Genomic DNA, 19,780 nt, shown 5'->3' with positions numbered 1-19,780 from the left:
GCAATGAGTCTCCTTCCTCAGAGGGAAGCTCTCTCATGGTCCTCAGAAACTCTGGGTATTTATAGTTTAAATGTCCCCTTGCCATAGTTGCTTCTCCACATGTTTTATTTGATAAGCCCCCAGCAGTGCCCCTCAGCAGCTGAGCTGCTGAGTGCTTAACAACAGATGAGATCATGACATCCTGACACAAGTTACTTCACTTGTACATCAAAACAACTTTACTCTTAAACACAACTGATTTTTTGTCACAAATAAGTGGATTTCAAACCATATCAAATCAATACACAACACATATTATCTCTAAAATAAAGAGGCTTATAAGAAACAACACAAATAATTCCTATAGAAAAAAGCCTGTTCTTTCAGTAAATGTGTGAATTAAGTGAGCAAGTGAACAAGGAACCTAAGAACTAAAAGAATTTACTGAGTGCCAAGCACCATGCTGAGCTTGGAGTAGATAAGGTAGCCAAGGTCTTCACAGAAAAAGTTGGTATCTAAATTCTATCATGACATAAATACAACAGGAGCATGTACCTGATACTAAGGAATTATTTAAAAATGTAAATGATTTTGGAGGTGCTTTCTTGTATTAAGTATTGTAGGATAGTTTTTGCTTAATCAAAGGATATCTAAAAGACTTCAGAAAGTATTCTTACCTACTATAAATACATATAAAATGTTCACGTGTCATTGCCTACCTCTCAAATTTGTAGAGCCAAGAAACAAATTGTTTAACTCAGGAATTTACAATAGAGTCTAGAAATCATGTTAAATCATTAAGGAAAAGAATTATATACAGAAAAATTTATAGGCAGCTAATTTCTAGGAGCATGATCTGTGTGACGTAAGCTCAATTTAGAATTTTCAGTGTGTAGCTGCATAATACTAATACAAATTTTAAAGTGGAGCAGAAAACATGTCCTTGCCATAATGTCTTTTGTTGTCTGGTTATTGTTCATTGAATTAAGGATTCTATAGTTGGATTGTAATGCCATCATCTAAGAAGTACTTAGTGTCCCAGCTCCCTGCAGACACTATACCTATTAGCATTCGCCTTGGAAATGGCATGATTTTAAAACTTTTTAATCATAAATTTATTATGATTTTATTTAACCTAAATCCTTGCCATTATAGAAAAGACATTAATTTTAATCTTCTAAGGCAAGTTTAAGGATGAAAGTCAAAACAAACAGGGTGGGCTTTTTTTAGGTCTTTGTCACATTAATCTCAATAAATATATAGATGGTTGAGAATTGCCCATAAATTTTTTTTTTTGACATTTCCTTTGACAGGTGGTGGAAGATGGATATGAATTTTTTGCTAAACGACAATTGGTAACCCTATTTTCAGCTCCAAATTACTGTGGCGAATTTGATAATGCTGGTGGAATGATGAGTGTGGATGAAACTTTGATGTGTTCATTTCAGGTATAATATAAATATTAATATATAACAACTAGAAATCTAATTAAAACTATTGTTAGAAAAAAAATTTCTTTTAGATTTGTATTCTTTCCTTGAGCAAGTGTAGAAAATCAGGTTTATTCAGAAGTGATTCTCACCTTAGGCTTGTTAGGGATTTCTAATTTTATTCACAAAGGTTCTGGCCTTTTTGGTATTTGTTAGATATTAGAGTTTTAGGGAAACTAAGTTACATCAGTCATTCTTAATGCAGATTTTTAAATCGTTACATTACTGAATGACTCCTTGGATAGGGGCTTACCTACTAAAAGAATGATTTGAGTAATTTAGATTTTGTTTCCTTTGCAAGATGAATGGGTGGGATAGATATTGAGGAGAAAGAATTGTATTACAAACTTAGATGAAAATGTAGAATATTTACCTAAGAAAAACTTTCCAAATTTTAAAGTGCCCATTTATAATTATAGAAACATTTTCATTTTAAAAGGAGACCAACTGGAGCTTTAGCATGCTACTTAAAATCATTCTTGTTCGTGGACCAAAACAACTTCGATACTTTGTTTTTACAAAGGTTGTTTTATATCCCTAACATGCACACACTGTCTTCTTTTTAAATGTAGAGGGGCTTTCTCATCCCTTTTTATTACATATTATTTGTATCTACTAGTATAATTGAGTGGTAAATGTTTGACTTCTCATTTACAATTTAAGGATGGTAACCAGGCCTTATCCTTCAGTGGTTGCCATAGTGAAGTTGAATTAACATATTTTTTCCATTGAGACACTATGATGCCCTGAATAGTTTTAAGAAATGCTTCATAAATCTTTTCTAAGCATTTTTTGTGTAAATATTGAAATTTTCCATCTATAATTATGATAAAGTTCTGTTTACACCCAACAGAATAAATATAATTTTAAAAAGACAGTAACAAGTATTGGGAATATGGAAAAATTGGAACATTCTTAACATTTATGGTGGAAATGTACATTGATGGTAGAAATATATAATGATGCAGCTTCTTTGGAAAACAGTTAAACGTAGAGTTTCTGCATGACCTAGCAATTCTAATCCTAGGTATATACCCAAGAGAATTAAAATAGGTACTTAGTTACATGTATGTGCATATTCATAAACATTATTTATAATAGCCAAAAGTAGAAACAACCCAAATGTCTGTGAACTAATGAATGAATAAACAATATGTGGAATATCCATAATATGGCATATTATTTAGCAATTAAAAGTGATGAAGTACTGATACATGCCACAACACGAACCTCAAAAACAGTGTCTCAGTGAAAGGAGCCAGTCATAAAACACCACGTACTGTATGGTTTCATTTATATGAAATAGCCAGAAAAGACAAATCAATAGAGAAAGAAAGTAGATAAGTGGTTGCTTAGAGTTGAAAGGGATTAGGAGAGTAGAAAGTGGAAATGGGGAGTGATTACTTATGGGAATAAGATTTCTTTTGGGGTGACGAATGTTCTAAGATTATAGCAGTGGTTGTACAACTCTATATACTAAAAATCATTGAATTGTACATTTTAAATGGGTGAATGTATATTTTAAATGGGTATGTGTATATATATGTGTTTGTGTGTGTGGGATGTGTGTGTGTGTGTGTGTGTGTGTGTGTGTGTGTATGGCTGTTTTTTTAATAAAAAGATCTATGTACACAAAAAAATACAGTCTGAAGAGTTTGGCTAGTTACCCTCTATATAAATAGTGGCAGAATTATGATGAGAACCTAGGTCGTTTGACTGAAGCTAGAGGTTTTTTCCTCATCACAGAGATACACAAATTTGAAAAACAAATTGGCTTAAATTTAAGGATTGGGTAATTGCTAGGATTCATGTACTCAAGCTTTTGTTATCAATGGAATGACAAATAATAGTGATATTCAGACATTTGCACACTTTAAATGTGAGAAATGTTTGTGGAACTTTGTTGGTTTTTGTATATTTTTATTTCACTTTTACAATTTATGCCATTTATTGAAAAACCCTATTGTAACAGTAATTTTCTTAAACTTATTCACTTGAAAGAATAACATTGTTGATAAATTGTTTACTTTAAGATATTGAAACCATCTGAAAAGAAAGCTAAGTACCAGTATGGTGGACTGAATTCAGGACGTCCTGTCACTCCACCTCGAACAGCTAATCCACCGAAGAAAAGGTGAAGAAAGGAACTATGTAAAGAAACCATCAGATTTGTTAAGGACATGCTTCATAATATATAAGTGTGCACTGTAAAATCATCCAGCCATTTGACACCCTTTATGATGTCACACCTTTAACTTAAGGAGACGGGTAAAGGATCTTAAATTTTTTTTCTAATAGAAAGATGTGCTACACTGTATTGTAATGAGTATACTCTGTTATAATATTCAACAAAGTTAAATCCAAATTCAAAATTACCCATTAAAGTTACATCTTCACTTATCACAGTTTTTAAAGTTGAAAAGCATCCCAATTAAACTAGATGTGATAGTTAAACCAGATGAAAGCATGATGACCCATCTTGTGTAATGTGGTTTTAGTGTTGCTTGGTTGTTTAATTATTTGGGGCTTGTTTTGTTTTGTTTGTTTTTGCTAGGTTAATGGCAAATATTTTAAACTTTTTTCCCTAAACATTTTTAAAAGTGAAATGTGGGACAAGCTTTAAAGACATTCACCAACTATTATTTTCTCTTACTTACCTATGTACCTGTTTGATCTAAAAACTCTTATGCCTCATTACCGTAAAAAGGAGTTTTAGAGATTGATATTTTTTAAAATATGCAAACTGTCCTATCCAGTGATTTAATCAAACAGTTTGGGCAAACTTTACAGCTGATAGTGAATATTTTGCTTTATACAGAAATTGCCACTGATTTGGATTTGTGCACTCTAATTTTTAACTTATTGATGCTCTATTGTGCAGTAGCATTTCATTTAACTTTAAGATAAGGCTCATATAGTACTACCCAACTAGTTGGTAATGTGATTGATTATGTGGTACCTTGGCTTTAGGTTTTAATTCGCACGAAACACCTTTTGGCATGCTTAACTTTCTGGTAACACCCTCACTTGCATTGGTTTTGTTTTTTGGGTTTTTGTTGTTGTTTGTTGTTTTCAGATCCACAAAACATGAGAATCCTTTTTTGACAAGCCTTGGAAAGCTGACATTATCTCTTTTCCTCCCTATGTACGAAGGATGTATTTAAATGCTGGTCAGTGGGACATTTGTCAACTGGGTATTGGGTGCTTAACTGTCTAATATTGCCATGTGAATGTTGTATACGATTATAAGGCTTATGTCACTAAAGATTTTTATTCTGATTTTTCATGATCAAAGTTCATATATTGTATAGACATGCTTTGTAGTGAACTATAGTAGCAATAATTTCTGTACACGATCAAGGGTTTATTGCATTTCTTTTCCTGTTCTCTTTTTTTTTAAGGGTTAGTATTAACAAATGGCAAGAGTAGAAAAGTGAACATAAGATTTTATAAGGAGAATTTAGAGGACACAGATTTGTGATTTTTGGATGCAATACTTTTGGATGTGATTCTACAAGCTTTTATTGAGCATTGTCAAATTTGTAAGCTTCATAGGGATGGACATCATATTTATAATGCCCTTCTATATGTGCTACCATAGATGTGAAATTCTTGATCTCTTAATATTGTCTTTGAAAATGTTAAATTGAGAATTCTGTTAACTTACATTTTATGAATTGGTGTATTGTATACTGCAAGAGATTTGATTTTCAGCACAGTGCAAAGTTCTTTCAAATGCATATGTCTTTTTTTCTAATTCCATTTTGTTTTAAAGCACATTTTAAATGTAGTTTTCTCATTTAGTAAAAGTTGTCTAATTGATACGAAGCTTGACTGGTTATTTTATTCCCTTTTTTTTCCCGTTTACAATGAGATTTAAACATTTTGTTCCAATAAACTTTAATGTCTTCAATATATATTAATTGATCTTTTTCTGAAGATGTTCATGTGTTGCCTATGATGTATTAAGTTAGGTCACACAGGCTTTTATCTAATGATTTAAATATCTTCCTAATTGGAGTGTAAGTTGAGCAATTTCTGATAGAATTTTTGATGTATTCTTAGTTACAGTGAAGCAGCTCTAGAAAATAAGCCTTTGGTAGGAAACAGGGCAGTCTTTTATTAATCTTAGTATTAATCAAAACATTAATTTAGATCCTACTTACTGGGTTTTTATAATAATTTATCCAGGTCAATACTGATTATGAAAAAATAGTCACTAATTAATATTGGTCACTAAATTTTAAAGGATGGAAATTTATGTTTAAATTATTTAAGCAGTCTTAAAACCACTTTAACTGCTTCTTTTCATACAGTGTGTTCATTAAAAATATTTACTTGGTAACATTGCTACTTGAAATAAATAAAACTTCATTTCTTAGGAGAAAAATATCCTGTAATTCTAGTGTCACTAATTTATATTGTTCTTCCTCTTATTTTTAATAAGTTTCTATATTCAAATTTATCTTTAATCCAAATGTCATTTCATTCAAATTCATTAAAACACTAGATAACTGATAACGTGATGGATCATATGGATTATTTGGGTTAATTTTGTTTGTTTCAATTATAGTTGACATTCAATATTATTTTATATTAGTTTCAGGTGTACAGCGTAGTGGTTAAACATTTACATAATTTATGAAGTGATCCCCTTCATAAGTATAAGTCTAGTGCCCACCTGGCACTATACATAGTTATTTCAATATTATTGACTATATTCCCTGTACTGTACTTTCCTTCCTCCCACCCCGTGACTATTTTGTAACTGCCAATTTGTACTTCTTAATCCCTTCACCTTTTTCACCCAGTCTCCCAACCACCCCCCCCCCCCCATCTGGTAAGCTTTAGGTTTGTTCTCTGTATGTGAGTCTGTTTTGGTTTGTTTGTTGTTTATTTTGTTCTTTAGATTCCATACATAAGTAAGATCATACAGTGTTTGTCTATTTCTGACTTATTTCACTTAGCATAATATTCGCTAGGTCCATCCATGTTGTCCCACTGTTCTTAAATGGAAAGAATTTAAGTGGACTCCTTGCACTTGAAGCTTTAACATTCATTGTTTTAATTTTGCCCAGGGAAATTTTTTAATCATGATCAGCAAGACTGGTTTGTGCAAAATGTAGAGTCAAATACCAGGAAGAATTTTGAGGCTTAAAAGGTGCCTAATTGGAAGTGTTCAGAGGATATATATGCCTTTCAAAAAGATTCATCTGAAGAAAAGCCAGGAACATACTGAGATGTATCCCTTAATATAAAAGTGTCATATTGAACCAAGGAACTGAAATACAAGTTAAGGTACATTCCATTGTCTCCTTGGCAACCATAACTTTTGAATTAAAGTAATTTTTTTCTTTCACATCTTTATGCTAAAAATGTATTTAGAGAAGGAAAATGGTCAAGCTTACTCTGCTCTTGCTACCCTGACCTCTTCCTTGTGGAATCCAGTCCCCTCTTCCTTGTGGATCCATCCCTGAATCAAAGCTTGCCTGAGAAGACACGTAATAGCCTCACTATACCAGTGGCATCCACTTAGAAGTACTATGTCCCTTTTTGCTTGGCGAGTTCAGTGTGTTATAATTTCCTTAAACAGCTAAACAGTGGTTAAAGGGATTTGAAAGTGACAGCATTCCTGGCAGAGTAAACAATGAATAAGACAAACTGATTCTATATAAGTATCCATGTAAAGTTTTATCATTATGCTCTTTTCTAATGTTTCTTCAACAAAAGTGAAAGTTAGATAGTGTTAAAATTGGTCCAGCCACTTGAGTATTAGGCAGTTATTAAAATTATTTATAAAGGCTAGCAACATGAAAAAGGGCCATATGTTAACAAGGGAAAAAAGATTGTACATTATGTCACGGGGAAAAAAAATTTAAAAACTGAAAAATCCTTTTATTCATTCAACATTTATTATGCACCTACTACATCCCAGGCATCTGGGCAAGTGTTAGGTTGAGGCCACAAAAAAGGTTCCTGTAGAAGAATTTACAGCTTAGAACAGATTTAACAGAATGTACATTACACCTTCTGACGGAATCACAGTATTCACACCTGTTTTTACTTTAAGTGGTCTCTTCCTCTGTTCATATAATTATTTTAACATAGCAGGGTCTCTCCATTTAGCTGGAGGGAAGATAAATGGCTCTAATACAAGCCTGACTTTAATAGGTGTCCAAGGGAAAGGGTTTACTTAGGAGACAAAAGGAGGTCTGGGTGGGTCGTGGCGTTTCGCTTTGCGCGGTCGGAGGTTGAGCAAGGCAGGATAACGGCAGATCCGCTGGAAGCCGTGTCCGCAGGCGAGGCGCGCGCAGCTTGGAGCCGGCCCCGCCCCCGGCGGTGGGGTTTGCGCGCTGATTGGCCCGCGCCGGCCTCGCTTCCAATTGGCGGGAGGTCGAGGCGGAGCAACCTGCGGGCAACCGTCTGAGGCCCGGGTGCATCTAGGGGAGGCTGACTGGTCCCCGGACCCGTCTCACCAGCCCGATATTCGCAGGTACCTTCCTCCGGCGCCCCGGCTTCGGGCCTCGTCGGCGACTCCAGTTTCTGTTGTTCCTTCTCACACCTAGCCCCGCCGCCCACCGTGTGTGACGATGTGGCGGCGTCTCAGCCCCTTCCCCACACACTTCGGCCCGTGAGTCACCTCAGGTGGACTCGCAGCGACGGGAACACACTCTTGGAGCTGGGGTTTGGGAGGCCGGCGGGGGCGGGAGGCGTGGAGGTCGGACCCCCGGGCGGCTCGCGGCTGTGGGGCGCGAGAAAGACAGCGAGGCGCCGGTCGTGCTCGTAAAGAAGGGGCGGCGCCTCCCGTGGTCAGTGTGTGGGAGTCTCGTCGGCCCTGGGCTCTGGCGGCCGAGCGGGTTGGGCTGGCCGGCGGGCTGGGAGGGAAGCGGGCAAAGGAGGGGGCGCGCCTCCCGTTCCCCAGGGCCCTCGCTGCTCACCCACGTGCTGGGAAGACGGCCTGGTGCGAGTCGGCCGCCTGCCTGTGTTCCCTCGGGGCTGAGGTTCGTGGGTTTTCAGTGTGTCACCGTAAACAGCTTTTTGCCCAGGAGCGTCTGCCCCAGAATCTTGAGATGTGAGCTGCTGTATCTCAAAATTGACAAAATCCTCTTCTTAAGTTTTCGGTGCCATCAAAGGCCAACTAGCTTCGACTGAAACAACAAATAAACACGAAAAAAACGAATTTAACATTGAAAGACTGGTAAAACCCACGCTATATTAAAATTGAGATCCTGTCTATTCACAAGTTTTATTCTCTAACGAGCACATTTTAAAATACCTAAAATCCTTTAATTTTTTTTTTAACATTTAAGTTCTGTTAGTTGAGGCGAAATTTGGCTGTGATGTTCAGACCCTTCCTTCCTTGAAAGACCCCTTTCCTGTAAAAAAAGATACAGTAGTAGTGCTGCTACGTATTGAGATTTTGCTAAGCATTCAGCACTAGGCTAGGCGTTATCCATATACTTGTTCCTTTCCTCATTAATCCGACAAAATATGTATTAACAATGCCTAATAATAGGTAATTTTTATTAAATATTATGTACCAGGCAGGTTATTAGAAAGAAAAAACAAGCATAGGTGCTTTTATTTCAATATCCTAAGTGGAACCTCTGGTCCCAGCATTTAAATAGCCTAAGGTCACAAAAGTAGTAAGACTGAATCAGGTCTTAATCTAGGTCTGTTCTCCAGTATTTTAACATACTCTCAACTAGCTCTGCCCTTTTGGCTTCAGTCACACTTAAGAACCCTGTCTTTAAAAAAGAAAAAAAATCCTCATCTGACTATTGGCCCTTCTAGCTGCTATTCATTTTCTTCCTTCTAATTGCCATGTTTTCTAGCACATCACTCCTTTAATTCTTTTCAATCTAGTTTCCATTTACTCCCACCACTAAGTTGAATTGTATTGCTTTATTCACTAGTGGGTTGTATTTGTATTTCTAATCAGATTAAAGCTTAAACAATTGTGCCCTGTAATTTTATAAACACTGTAGGACCTAGCACTTGGCTGAGGCTAGAAGTGTTCTTTGACCATTAAGTGATTAAATTAGAAAAAAGTAAACATCAAAATTGTAGAGATTTGATTATATCCCCCAGCAAAGCTTCCAGCAAGTTTGCCAAAATATTTTTCCTAAATTTGCTGTGTTGTTTTTCAATAATTAGATTCTGTGTTATGATAGAGAAAAATGCTATAGTCGTTTCAATAAGGACTCTTTTTTAAGAGTTATTTTAGCAAAAAGGTGATTAGCCCATTTTTCTTCTCCACAGCAATTGCTTATTTAACCACTAAGTCATAATTTCTTGTGCACACTTATACTGCAAATGCTAGAATTAAATTTTTATGAAGTGTAACCTTACAGCTGGGTTTATGTTCTTCTAGCAAGGTGACAGTAACATTGAGCTGCTTACTATGTGTCAAGTGTTCCACACATGATTTCATTTAATCTTTAAAACAGTTCTTTAGTAGTTGAAGAATATGGGGCTTTGGTGTCAGACAGTCCTGGATTCAACTCCTAGCTTTTTCACTCACTAATTGTGGCCATGGGCAAATTTCTTAATTTCTCTAAGTCTCAAACTTCTCATCTAGAAAATAAGGATAAAATAATACCTACCTTATAGAGATGTTTTGAGAATTAAATGAGATAATGCATGTAAAACTTTTAGCATAGTGTCTGGCATATTAAGTGCTCAGTGTAAAGCTGCAGTTAAGGCTTACCTGCCTGCCCTGAATTGCCAATGGATATTCAATTTTTTTCATATAAGCAGATGAATCCCCAAACTACTACTTCTATTGTATGATTCTGTGAACCAACCCCCGTCTTTATACTACCCCCAGAGAGAAGAAATTATTTCAGATGCTTGTAGATTAGCTGTTGTCTATTTACCAAAAAAAAAAAAAAAAAAAAAAAATCCCAGACAGTCTATTGAAGTATGAATTCTGGTACAGTTTTTTCGTGTTGGTGGAGTCCATGTAAGAATTCATTAAAGGATTTCCCATATGAGCATAGTTTCTTCTCGTTCCCCCTCCTTCCCTATCTCTTGCCCTTCCCTGAAATGGCCTATGTTTTAATTTGTCTTTCATTACTTTGCAAGTCCTGCTTGCTTATCAGAACTCTCATTCTCTTAGTATATCTAAGTGAAGAACAAAATTAAAAGCTACCATGTTTCCCTGAAAATAAGACCTAGCCGGACAATCAGCTCTAATGTGTCTTTTGGAGCAAAAATTAATATAAGACCCGGTCTTATTTTCCTATAAGACTGGGTAAAATAGAATAGAATAGAATAGAATACCAGGTCTTATTTTACTATAAGACTGGGTATCATATAGTATAATATAATACCAGGTCATATTAATTTTTGCTCCAAAAGACGCATTAGAGCTGATTGTCCAGCTAGGTCTTATTTTTGGGGAAACAGGGTACCTCAAGGTGGAGTTTGACCAGAACATAGCATTGATAGCTCCTCTCCTTAAGTGTCTTCTCCATACCTTTCCTGCCAATGTTTGCTTATTAACCTCAATGAATCTTTATTTGGAGAATTTCAGACATTTCCTTCTTTTTCTGTTTCCCATTTTATATGAAGTATCCCAACACTTACATCAGGATTTAGTGGAATAGTGCAAAGCTGTGAGGATGATGTTTATCTTTTGATAGACAGAAAATTTGCATTTTATGACATGATGTATCCATGATTGTTTTAATATAACACTATTGTAAGTTACTTAACATTGAGTAAAACTTATCTCCTGGAAGGTATGCCACAGTTATCCTGTATTCTGGTACATTCTGCCTCTGCACTCCAATTTGAAAAGCCTGACTATTTAGTTTTTTTTCATCTAGATTGTAAGGCTGCTCTTAAACATTGAGAAAAAGATGCAGATGAGGCCTCCAGCTGTCTCCCAGATGAGGTGGGTAGGAAAGAGCAGAAAGTTCTTACACAAGTCTCAAGGCTCAGTTTGTCACCCATCTCTTTTTCTGTGGAGTTTGTTGCACCCCTACCTCCGTAATTGCCTTTAGTTTGGTTGGACCTTTACCATGTAGGAAGAAACATGGGGGCGGGGGAGGGGTGAAGAAAAGGGAAACAAAATAGAGAAGTAGCAATTATAGAATCAATTGAATATAGTTTTCTCTGCCTAGTTCTTCATAATCTAGCCCAAAGCTGTCTGATATGGTAACCACTAGCCACATGTGGCTGTTGAGCACTTGAAATGCAGCTAGTGCAACTGAAGAATTGAATTTTTAATCTAAAATTAAATAGTGAAGGAATGTGAAATATTTTTTCCTTACACACTCCTTCATTGTTTTGGTAGGGCTACATTTCATTTTAACTGTTGGAAATTTAGCATCTGAATGGAGAGATACTGTAAGTGTAAATATACATAAGATTTCAGACTTAGTATGAAATAAAAGGAATGTAAAATATTTCAATTTTTATGTTGATTACATGTTAAAATGATATTTTGGATATACTAAGTTACATAAAATATATTATTAAATTCACTTGTTTATTTGTACTTTTTAAATGTGGCCTTAAAATACAGAATTGTATATGTGGCTCACATTGTATTGGATCTAGCCCCACTACATACAATCTTATTTTCCATTCCTTCCTTCAGCAGGGAAGTTTCTGAGGGTCAGGAAGGAGAATCTGTACCTAACTCCTTGAACACCAAGGGAGGCATGGCTGCTTGGGTCACTGTGAGTTATGGATTCAGAGGTTCTAATCAGGGTTTTAGAGTAGTTTCCTGCTTTGTCTATTTATACCTCCATTTCTTATTACCTTATAAATGCTTTGAACACAAGAGTAATACTAACTGTAGTAATTATATGAACTAATTACCACCAAACATGGTAGTTATTTGCGTATTGTTAAATATTGATTAACTTTGTTTCAGATTTTATTAGATTATAACACTGTACATTCATGTACTCTTACTTATAATCAGCCACTCAAATAACATGGTCATACACTCACAACTTTAAATATTAGAGTGATCAATTTGTAAGAATCCCTTAAAGTACATATTCTATATATCTCTTTGCTGGAATTGTTTTTAACTTTCTAATAAACAATAACAATAAATGGTATTGAATAAGTGAATTTTGTAACATCAAGGAATTTACCAGGAAGAAAAAATACATTTTTTGTGTGTGGAGGGGTTGCTTTTTAATATAATACTTGATATTGATCATAATTAAGATCTGGAAATAGTTGGCCTCGTTCTATAAAAAATTTGAGGTGGCATATAACAACCATATGATAAAATCATGTCAATACAAGCAGAATAAAAAAAGTATCAGGATGTCACCCCAATAAATTAAAAAAAAAAAGTATCAGGAAAAAAAAATATCACAAATAGATTGTATGAGGTATGATCAAACTATACGGTGAATATTTAAATAAAAAAGTTATTACAGTAAACGACACATTGCCATTAATTCCCCTCAAAACACTCCCCCTCGCTTTGAACACACTTATCCCATTGTTCTTGCCACTTTCTGAAGCAGTTCTGGAAGTCCTCTTTCGTGAGTGTCTTTAGTTGCACTGTCGTGGCTGCCTCTATGTCCTGAGTCATTTTGACTTGGGGGACGAACCAGAAGTTGCATGGTGCCAGATCCGCTGAAGAAGGTGGATGAGGACACACTGTAATGTTTTTATTTGACAGAAATTGCCATACCAGAAGCGTTGTGTGACATGGAGCGTTGTCAGGATGGAGGATGATTTATGACACACTTTAAAACACCTCCCAATCATAGCTCACATAGAACTTGCACCGAACAAGTTGAAACTTGTCACACACTGTTACTAAGTTTTGACATGCCACTTCCCTTATTGAAGATCGCTGCCTTTCCTTTGGATGGCACTCGGCAGCAGCATTTACTGTAATCCGTGTCACACATCGCTTCTAGTACAGCAGTTTCTGTCTAATAAAAACATTACAGTGTGTCCTTATCCACCTTATTCACTGGACCTGGTAACTGCTGGCTCTTCCCCAAAGTCAAAATGACCATGAAAGGTAAACATTTTGAATCGATTCAGGACATCAAGGCAGCCACAACAGTACAACTAAAGTCACTCACAAAAGAGGACTTCCAGAACTGCTTCAGAAAGTGGCAAGAATGATGGGAAGCGAGGGGGAGTATTTTGAGGGGGATTAATGGCAATGTGTCTTTTACTGTATTAATTTTTTAAAATATAAACATTCACTGTATTCCTTAGTCACACCTCGTAAACTCAGCATAGTTTCTATAATTAATTTTCAGATTTGGTTTTGAGTTTCCTCATAGTCAAAGCAAAATGGTACACAGGACCTTATTTCTTGGGAAGAGGAGGTATATATCCGTTACCCATAGGACCCATAACATTTCCTGGCAACGAATTCTAAAAGCACTTTCTCATGTGAGTCACTGTCATAAATAACATTTTAGTAGTGAGTTCAGTATCATTTCATATGACTGCATCTGGTGGTGTCATTCAGTTAGTTGTTTTTATGTAAAAATGAGTAAGTGTGATAAATAATTGTATGTTTTATTTTTACAGGAATCTTGGGAAACAAAAATGAGGCATAATCAGCTGTATTGTGAGACACCACCTACTGTCACTGTTTATGTAAAATCAGGGTCAAGTAGATCACATCAGCCTAAAAAACCCATTAATCTGAAGCGTCATATTTTTAAAGATAGTTGGCCAACATCTGAAAAAAATGCACATAATAGCAACAAGTCTAAACGCCCCAAAGGACCCTGTCTAGTTATACAGCGTCAGGAAATGACTGCTTTCTTTAAATTATTTGGTAGGTTTAAAATACTGTAATAGTGGTAATTAGAAAGTACTTAAAAATGAGAAAATGTAAAGATCTGTTTTATCATTTTTATAATAATCAAAGAGGATGCTGTTATTTTCTGCCAAATTTCTCATCAACCAAATTTATTTTTGTTTTACTTAGTCTTTTTTTTTAATGTTGGGTTTGTTTATTTTTATTGCTTTTGGATTAGAAATTCAGACTCATCTTGCTTCTAGACTGTTTAAATCCAGGTCAAATGTAAATTCTGAGCAATTCAAGTTCATCGCAAGAGTTTAACGTAAAATTAAAGTAAAATACTTTGTAAAATCTCAGCAGAGGCAACTGGCCCAGTTTGAGGAGTTTCCCAAGACTTTCAGTGCTAAAACTGAGCAAACTGGGAAGGTTAGTCAACATAGAGAAGTTTCAGTATTATATCTGGGGAATATTAAAAATTAACTATGCTTTATCTTCATAGTCATATAATAAAATTGAGTTTGAGTTTGTTCAGATCACGAGATAGTGAGTGCTACTTTGATGATAAATTTCTTAAAAATCACCAAAAAGAAACTTCTTTATAGTACTTCTGGCCAAGGAGGAGAAGGGATTTTTTTATTTTTATTTTTTTATTTTTATTTTTTTGAAGTAAGGTAGACAGATTAGAATAAAGGGTAGGATAGACAGATCCTGGTAAATAGGTGTGGGAATGAATCAAGTCAAGTAAGATACCACAATTTGTATACCCAGGTAACAAGCTTCCTTTTTTATAGAGAAAGGCAGATGCAGGTAAGAGGAGAGAGTTGGGGACAAGAATATTTGCCCTTTGAAAGGATAGAAATTTTTAAAAATGAGGGCAAACTGGTTAAGATTGAAAGAAAAGCAAAATAAGAAGATGAGATAAGAAGAAAAAATGTAAGTAATATAAGTAGAAAAATGTTGAACTATGAGGATGTACCCAGTCAGGATCTAGAATGCTGTTAGTTTCCCTCTCTCTTTATTAAAACAAAATTATTACCCACAAACTTTTTTATTATTCATAACATGGGAAGAGAAAAGACCTGACTACCATTTTAGGTAATTTAAGAAAAGAAATGAAATTAAGACAAATTAATTATTCTCAGAAAATCAGTACTTATTTTTGGAACTTTTCATATATTTGACTGTACTGATGATATTTCTAGGATGTGAGAATTAATATGAAGAAGTTGTGCTTTGTTACTTAAAATGAAAGAGGTAAATGGAAAAAAGCAGATTTTCTCAGATTATATTCTGCAATTACCCATGTATTTTTGGGTTATATATTTTAGCCATTTAAAATTAAAATAAGTGTTTTTTACCTTTTTGGATGTTATTCTTTCAACAGTATTTTTTTGTTGTTGATCTCTTTGTCACAATCTCAGTTTCTCCAAAATTAAATGTTAATTACAAATAACTAATGAATTATGAATCTTCTTTATATAGGCATTTTCATGTGTATTTGAATAATAGATAATTGGACAGAGATAAATAGGAAAAGAGAAGAAGGATCCAAAACTAAAAATACCCTGGGATCTAAAAGGAGAAAGAAGTAGAAAAATATAAAATGTATTTAGAAAACAGAGTATTCATTAAGTCATTATTGCTTAAAGACTGAGTTCTCTTTTATCAGATTCCCTTTCCACCTATTAAAGATTGATTTTGGAAAGTAACAAAGAGCTAATCAAGAGTTACCCAAGACATATTCCTCAAAGAGCTATTGTGGTATTCAGTAAATCAAACACTTCTACCATTCCCCCTACAGTCTGAGCTATAGATTAGGGCAAATCAGACGGGAAGATGAAGAATAAAGCAGTAGCTTTTGTATAGTGCTTGCAATGGTAAATAAACCAAAGAACTGAAAACTATGCCTTAGACAACACTGTTCCAGCCATTTGTGTTTCAGTTCTCAGCATCATTTATAATCTCCATATGTAGAAATTAATTCTTCAAAGGAAACATTCTATCTTTAAAAGATAAGTTATAGCTATCTTTTATTGTAGATGATGATTTAATTCAAGATTTCTTATGGATGGACTGCTGCTGTAAAATTGCAGACAAGGTAAATTTGGTAACAGTATAGTTATTAACCAATGTTATTATGTTACTAGACCATCAGAACTTTAATGAAACCTTATAAGAATTTTCTATCTTATTAATTAAAGTTAGAAAAAGAACTAGCCTGCATTGCTCCTTCAAAGTGGAATCCTTACACATTAATTTTTTTGAAATTAGCATATACCATAGATTCATTCTATATTTTGAGAAATTGTAGAATCTTATTGATTAGATTTAAATAACCTTCAGACTATATCTGTTTGACTGAAAACAAGAATCGGTATAGACTTAGTATGTTTTGACCAGAATTATTACCTTTTATCAGGCTGTGGAGAAAGAATATTCTGAGATTCATTCCACTAAGGCAGTCTGTTATACACTTTAATTTTTTTTCCCCTTCTTCTGCCTCCCCCACCCTCTGTTGTTTATCAGTCTAGTTGTGTAGGACACAGCTCCCTGGCCCATGCTGGTATTATGAGCCTTGCGCTCCCCCTGGCTGAGGCAGTTGGTTGCTGGTCATTGGTCGGCTGCTCAAAGCAGCTCATGCTGGCTGCTGGCTGCTCTCGATGGCTGCTGGCCACTCACGCTGGCTGCTGGGCACTTATGCTGGCCACCGGCCGCTCATGGCAGCACAGAGCCGCTCACGGCAGCTCACGCCAACCTCCTGCTGCTCACGGCAGCCCAGCTCCAGGGAGAGCTGTTGTTCACAATCTTAGCTGTAGAGGGCGCAGTTCACTGGCCCATGTGGGAATCGAACCAGTGACCTGAGTGTTAGGAGCACGGAGCTCCAACCACCTGCTCAGGCCAGCCCTACTTTAATATTTTGTAGTTAATTTAGATAAAACAAATCCCAATAATCTTGTAGAGTAAAATTAGTTTATCATGTTCCTTTAGGAATTAAAGTTTCATTAAAAAATATTATGATGCTAACTTATGTAGTAGGGACTGTAATGTTTCTATTCTCTTTGGATTTAGCTGAACAGTTATGATTTCAGCTTCATAAATGCCATCTTAGACCAGGTAGTCACATCAGAAAATTTGACATGACTTCACATCATACTTAAAATAATGTGCCAACCAACAAAAAAGGGAATGAATGGAAGACTAGCTTTATGATTAAATACCCACTAAGTTAATGTTGATGTGAACTTTTTTATTTCAAGTTTAATATAACAAAGATAAAATTGGAGAAGTTTTGTTTTGTTTTGTTGAAAATTTCAACCATGAACAATTTAGGGTAGAAAGGTTAGAACAAAGACCTTCCATGTGCCTAGCATCTCACTACAGCAATCAACTGTTGGCCATTCTTGTTTCTTCTAATCCCTCTCCCCAAAAGCAAATCTCAGACATCCTAACATTTTATCCTAACATTTTATCCATAAATATTTCAAGATGTATGTCTAAAAGATGAGATCTTTTAAAACATAATCACAATGTCACTAACACTTTTAAAAATTAGCGGTAATTCATTAAAGTCAAATACTCAGTACATGTGGTGCAGTTTTAAACTTTACAGTTCTAAGTGCATTGTAGTAATTAAAGTTGTTGGACAGCAGAGGGCAGTGCTTTAAAAATAACTAACCAGGAACATTGTATCTTAACATTATTTTCAATGGTCCTCTACTGAAAATTACATTGAAAACTTGGAATCTCCTTTGTGGCCAATCCTGTGAAGGTAGGATGAATAGGTATTTTATGAGAGGGAATCTAATACATCAGTATTATAACTTGTTTTTAATTTAAATGGCAGAACTTGGCATGGTATCCTAATACCAGGCTAGACGTGACTTTCTAATAATATATTTAAACACTTTTTTTCAATGAAAATAGAGAAAATGTTATTCTAATTTCTGATTAGAAGTTATTTTTTTAAAGATTATTTTGAAAAGTGAGCAAGGATGTCTGTAACTAACTCAAATGGTTCAGGGAAAAAAATATCATATATACATATACATCAAGCTAATGTGGCAACATATTAACAATTGGTGAATCTAGGTGAAGGATGTATGCTTATTCATTTTATGATTATTTCAACTTCTCTATAGGTTTGAAATTTAAGACAGAAAAAAACGGGTGTTGGCTCAAAAATATGGCAATAATAAAATTTAAGACTTCATTCTAGTTATAATCTTAATCATGATTAATGGTCAAGAACTATTTCTCATTGTTTACATAGATTACTGGAAGCCAAAAAATAAGGACTCAAATAAATAGGTAATTCTATAATAAGGATAAATAATGCTTTATTGTTTTAGCTTATTATTCATCTCAAAGATAACTTTTGAAACGGTTTTACTTATGAAAGCAAAACATTAATATTAACTTTTAACTTTTTTCCCCATAGTATCTTTTGGCTATGACCTTTGTTTATTTCAAGAGGGCTAAATTTACTGTAAATGAACATACCAGGATAAATTTCTTTATTGCTCTGTAAGTATGCTTTCTACTAAGTGATTTTTGTGGTAGTTATATATAATATATATGATACCTTATTTTAAAAAGAAGTTGTTTAAAATCTGATGTATATCTTTGAATAGGCCTTCCTGTATAAAAGCTATACATTTTTTACTTTAATAGGATATTTTTATGTTGCTTTCACTGATCTTATCCTTTATGCCTCAGATTTATTATTCAACATTCCACTTGAGTTTGTATTATACCCTTTATATTTTTCAGAATGCTCCATATAAATTACCCCAAATTCTCCACTTTTGGACTTAGAATATCAAAGGATATTCTCTTTGAAATTTCCAGTTACTATATAGTTAAAATCATTATCATCATTGCCCTTATTATATTGGACAGCTTTCGGGAAATGCTCTAGGCATACTCATTGTGGATTCATGTGTGTAACGTAGGATTTATTCCTATCTGATACCTTTAGTATCCACTCACTGTTTCACTTAACACACTGTATTTTGACCAAGGCATTTTGTCTTCAGTTCTTCCATTGACTTTAAATTAGACAGTTTATACTAGCTTTGTGATCTGTTAAATGGTTTTAATGACATGGTTTTCTAATTCATAGGTCAGAATTCTGTTAGAATCAATGTAAATTAAGAATGTCTAGTTCAATCTCAAAACCTTTTCTACCCAGCACCTGGATATAGTGCTGCAGTTGGAAATGTATAATTTTAAGTACTTAACTAGAGAACTACATATAAAAATATTTAAGTTGCATACCACAATTGTTAGCACTGAAGAATAAATTTTTACTCAAAGTGTTTTTAATTCCTAATCAAAGAAATTGATCTCTGCATGTATTCAGGAGACACATTTCCCCATGCATAGAGGAAAACGAACTCAATATAAAGTTTGGTGATGGTTGCTAAATTGGGGGAATATAATAGTATTAGCTAATACTACGTATTTTGTGCAAGGCACAACAAAATGTTTTTTATAAGCTCATTTAATCTTCCCTATGAGATACATTTTTTAATAATCCCCATTTTACAGATGGGGA

The 19,780-nt window shown here is 34.7% G+C and overlaps 2 protein-coding genes across 3 annotated transcripts in view; both read left to right on the top strand.

Moving 5' to 3' along the window:
- Positions 1 to 5,293, top strand: part of PPP1CB (protein phosphatase 1 catalytic subunit beta) — a 33,490-nt gene extending 28,197 nt beyond the window's left edge. For both annotated transcript variants that reach the window (XM_033124810.1, XM_033124809.1), the window contains 2 exons: positions 1,293 to 1,427; positions 3,503 to 5,293. In XM_033124810.1, the coding sequence (XP_032980701.1) occupies positions 1,293 to 1,427; positions 3,503 to 3,607 (240 nt within the window). In that variant the 3' untranslated portion in view covers positions 3,608 to 5,293. The remainder of the gene's footprint in view (positions 1 to 1,292; positions 1,428 to 3,502) is intronic.
- A 6,013-nt stretch (positions 5,294 to 11,306) lies between these two features.
- Positions 11,307 to 19,780, top strand: part of SPDYA (speedy/RINGO cell cycle regulator family member A) — a 28,096-nt gene continuing 19,622 nt past the window's right edge. Inside the window, exons 1-5 of the mRNA XM_033125471.1 lie at positions 11,307 to 11,370; positions 12,079 to 12,160; positions 14,004 to 14,256; positions 16,263 to 16,321; positions 18,662 to 18,747. Coding sequence (XP_032981362.1) covers positions 11,336 to 11,370; positions 12,079 to 12,160; positions 14,004 to 14,256; positions 16,263 to 16,321; positions 18,662 to 18,747 — 515 coding nt within the window. The 5' untranslated portion in view covers positions 11,307 to 11,335. The remainder of the gene's footprint in view (positions 11,371 to 12,078; positions 12,161 to 14,003; positions 14,257 to 16,262; positions 16,322 to 18,661; positions 18,748 to 19,780) is intronic.

This window comes from Rhinolophus ferrumequinum, chromosome 13 (assembly GCF_004115265.2).
Source record: "Rhinolophus ferrumequinum isolate MPI-CBG mRhiFer1 chromosome 13, mRhiFer1_v1.p, whole genome shotgun sequence".
In the NCBI taxonomy this organism is placed as follows: domain Eukaryota; kingdom Metazoa; phylum Chordata; class Mammalia; order Chiroptera; family Rhinolophidae; genus Rhinolophus; species Rhinolophus ferrumequinum.
The sequence above is the reverse complement of the archived record's forward strand: the minus strand, read 5'-3'. Positions and strand labels throughout refer to the sequence as shown.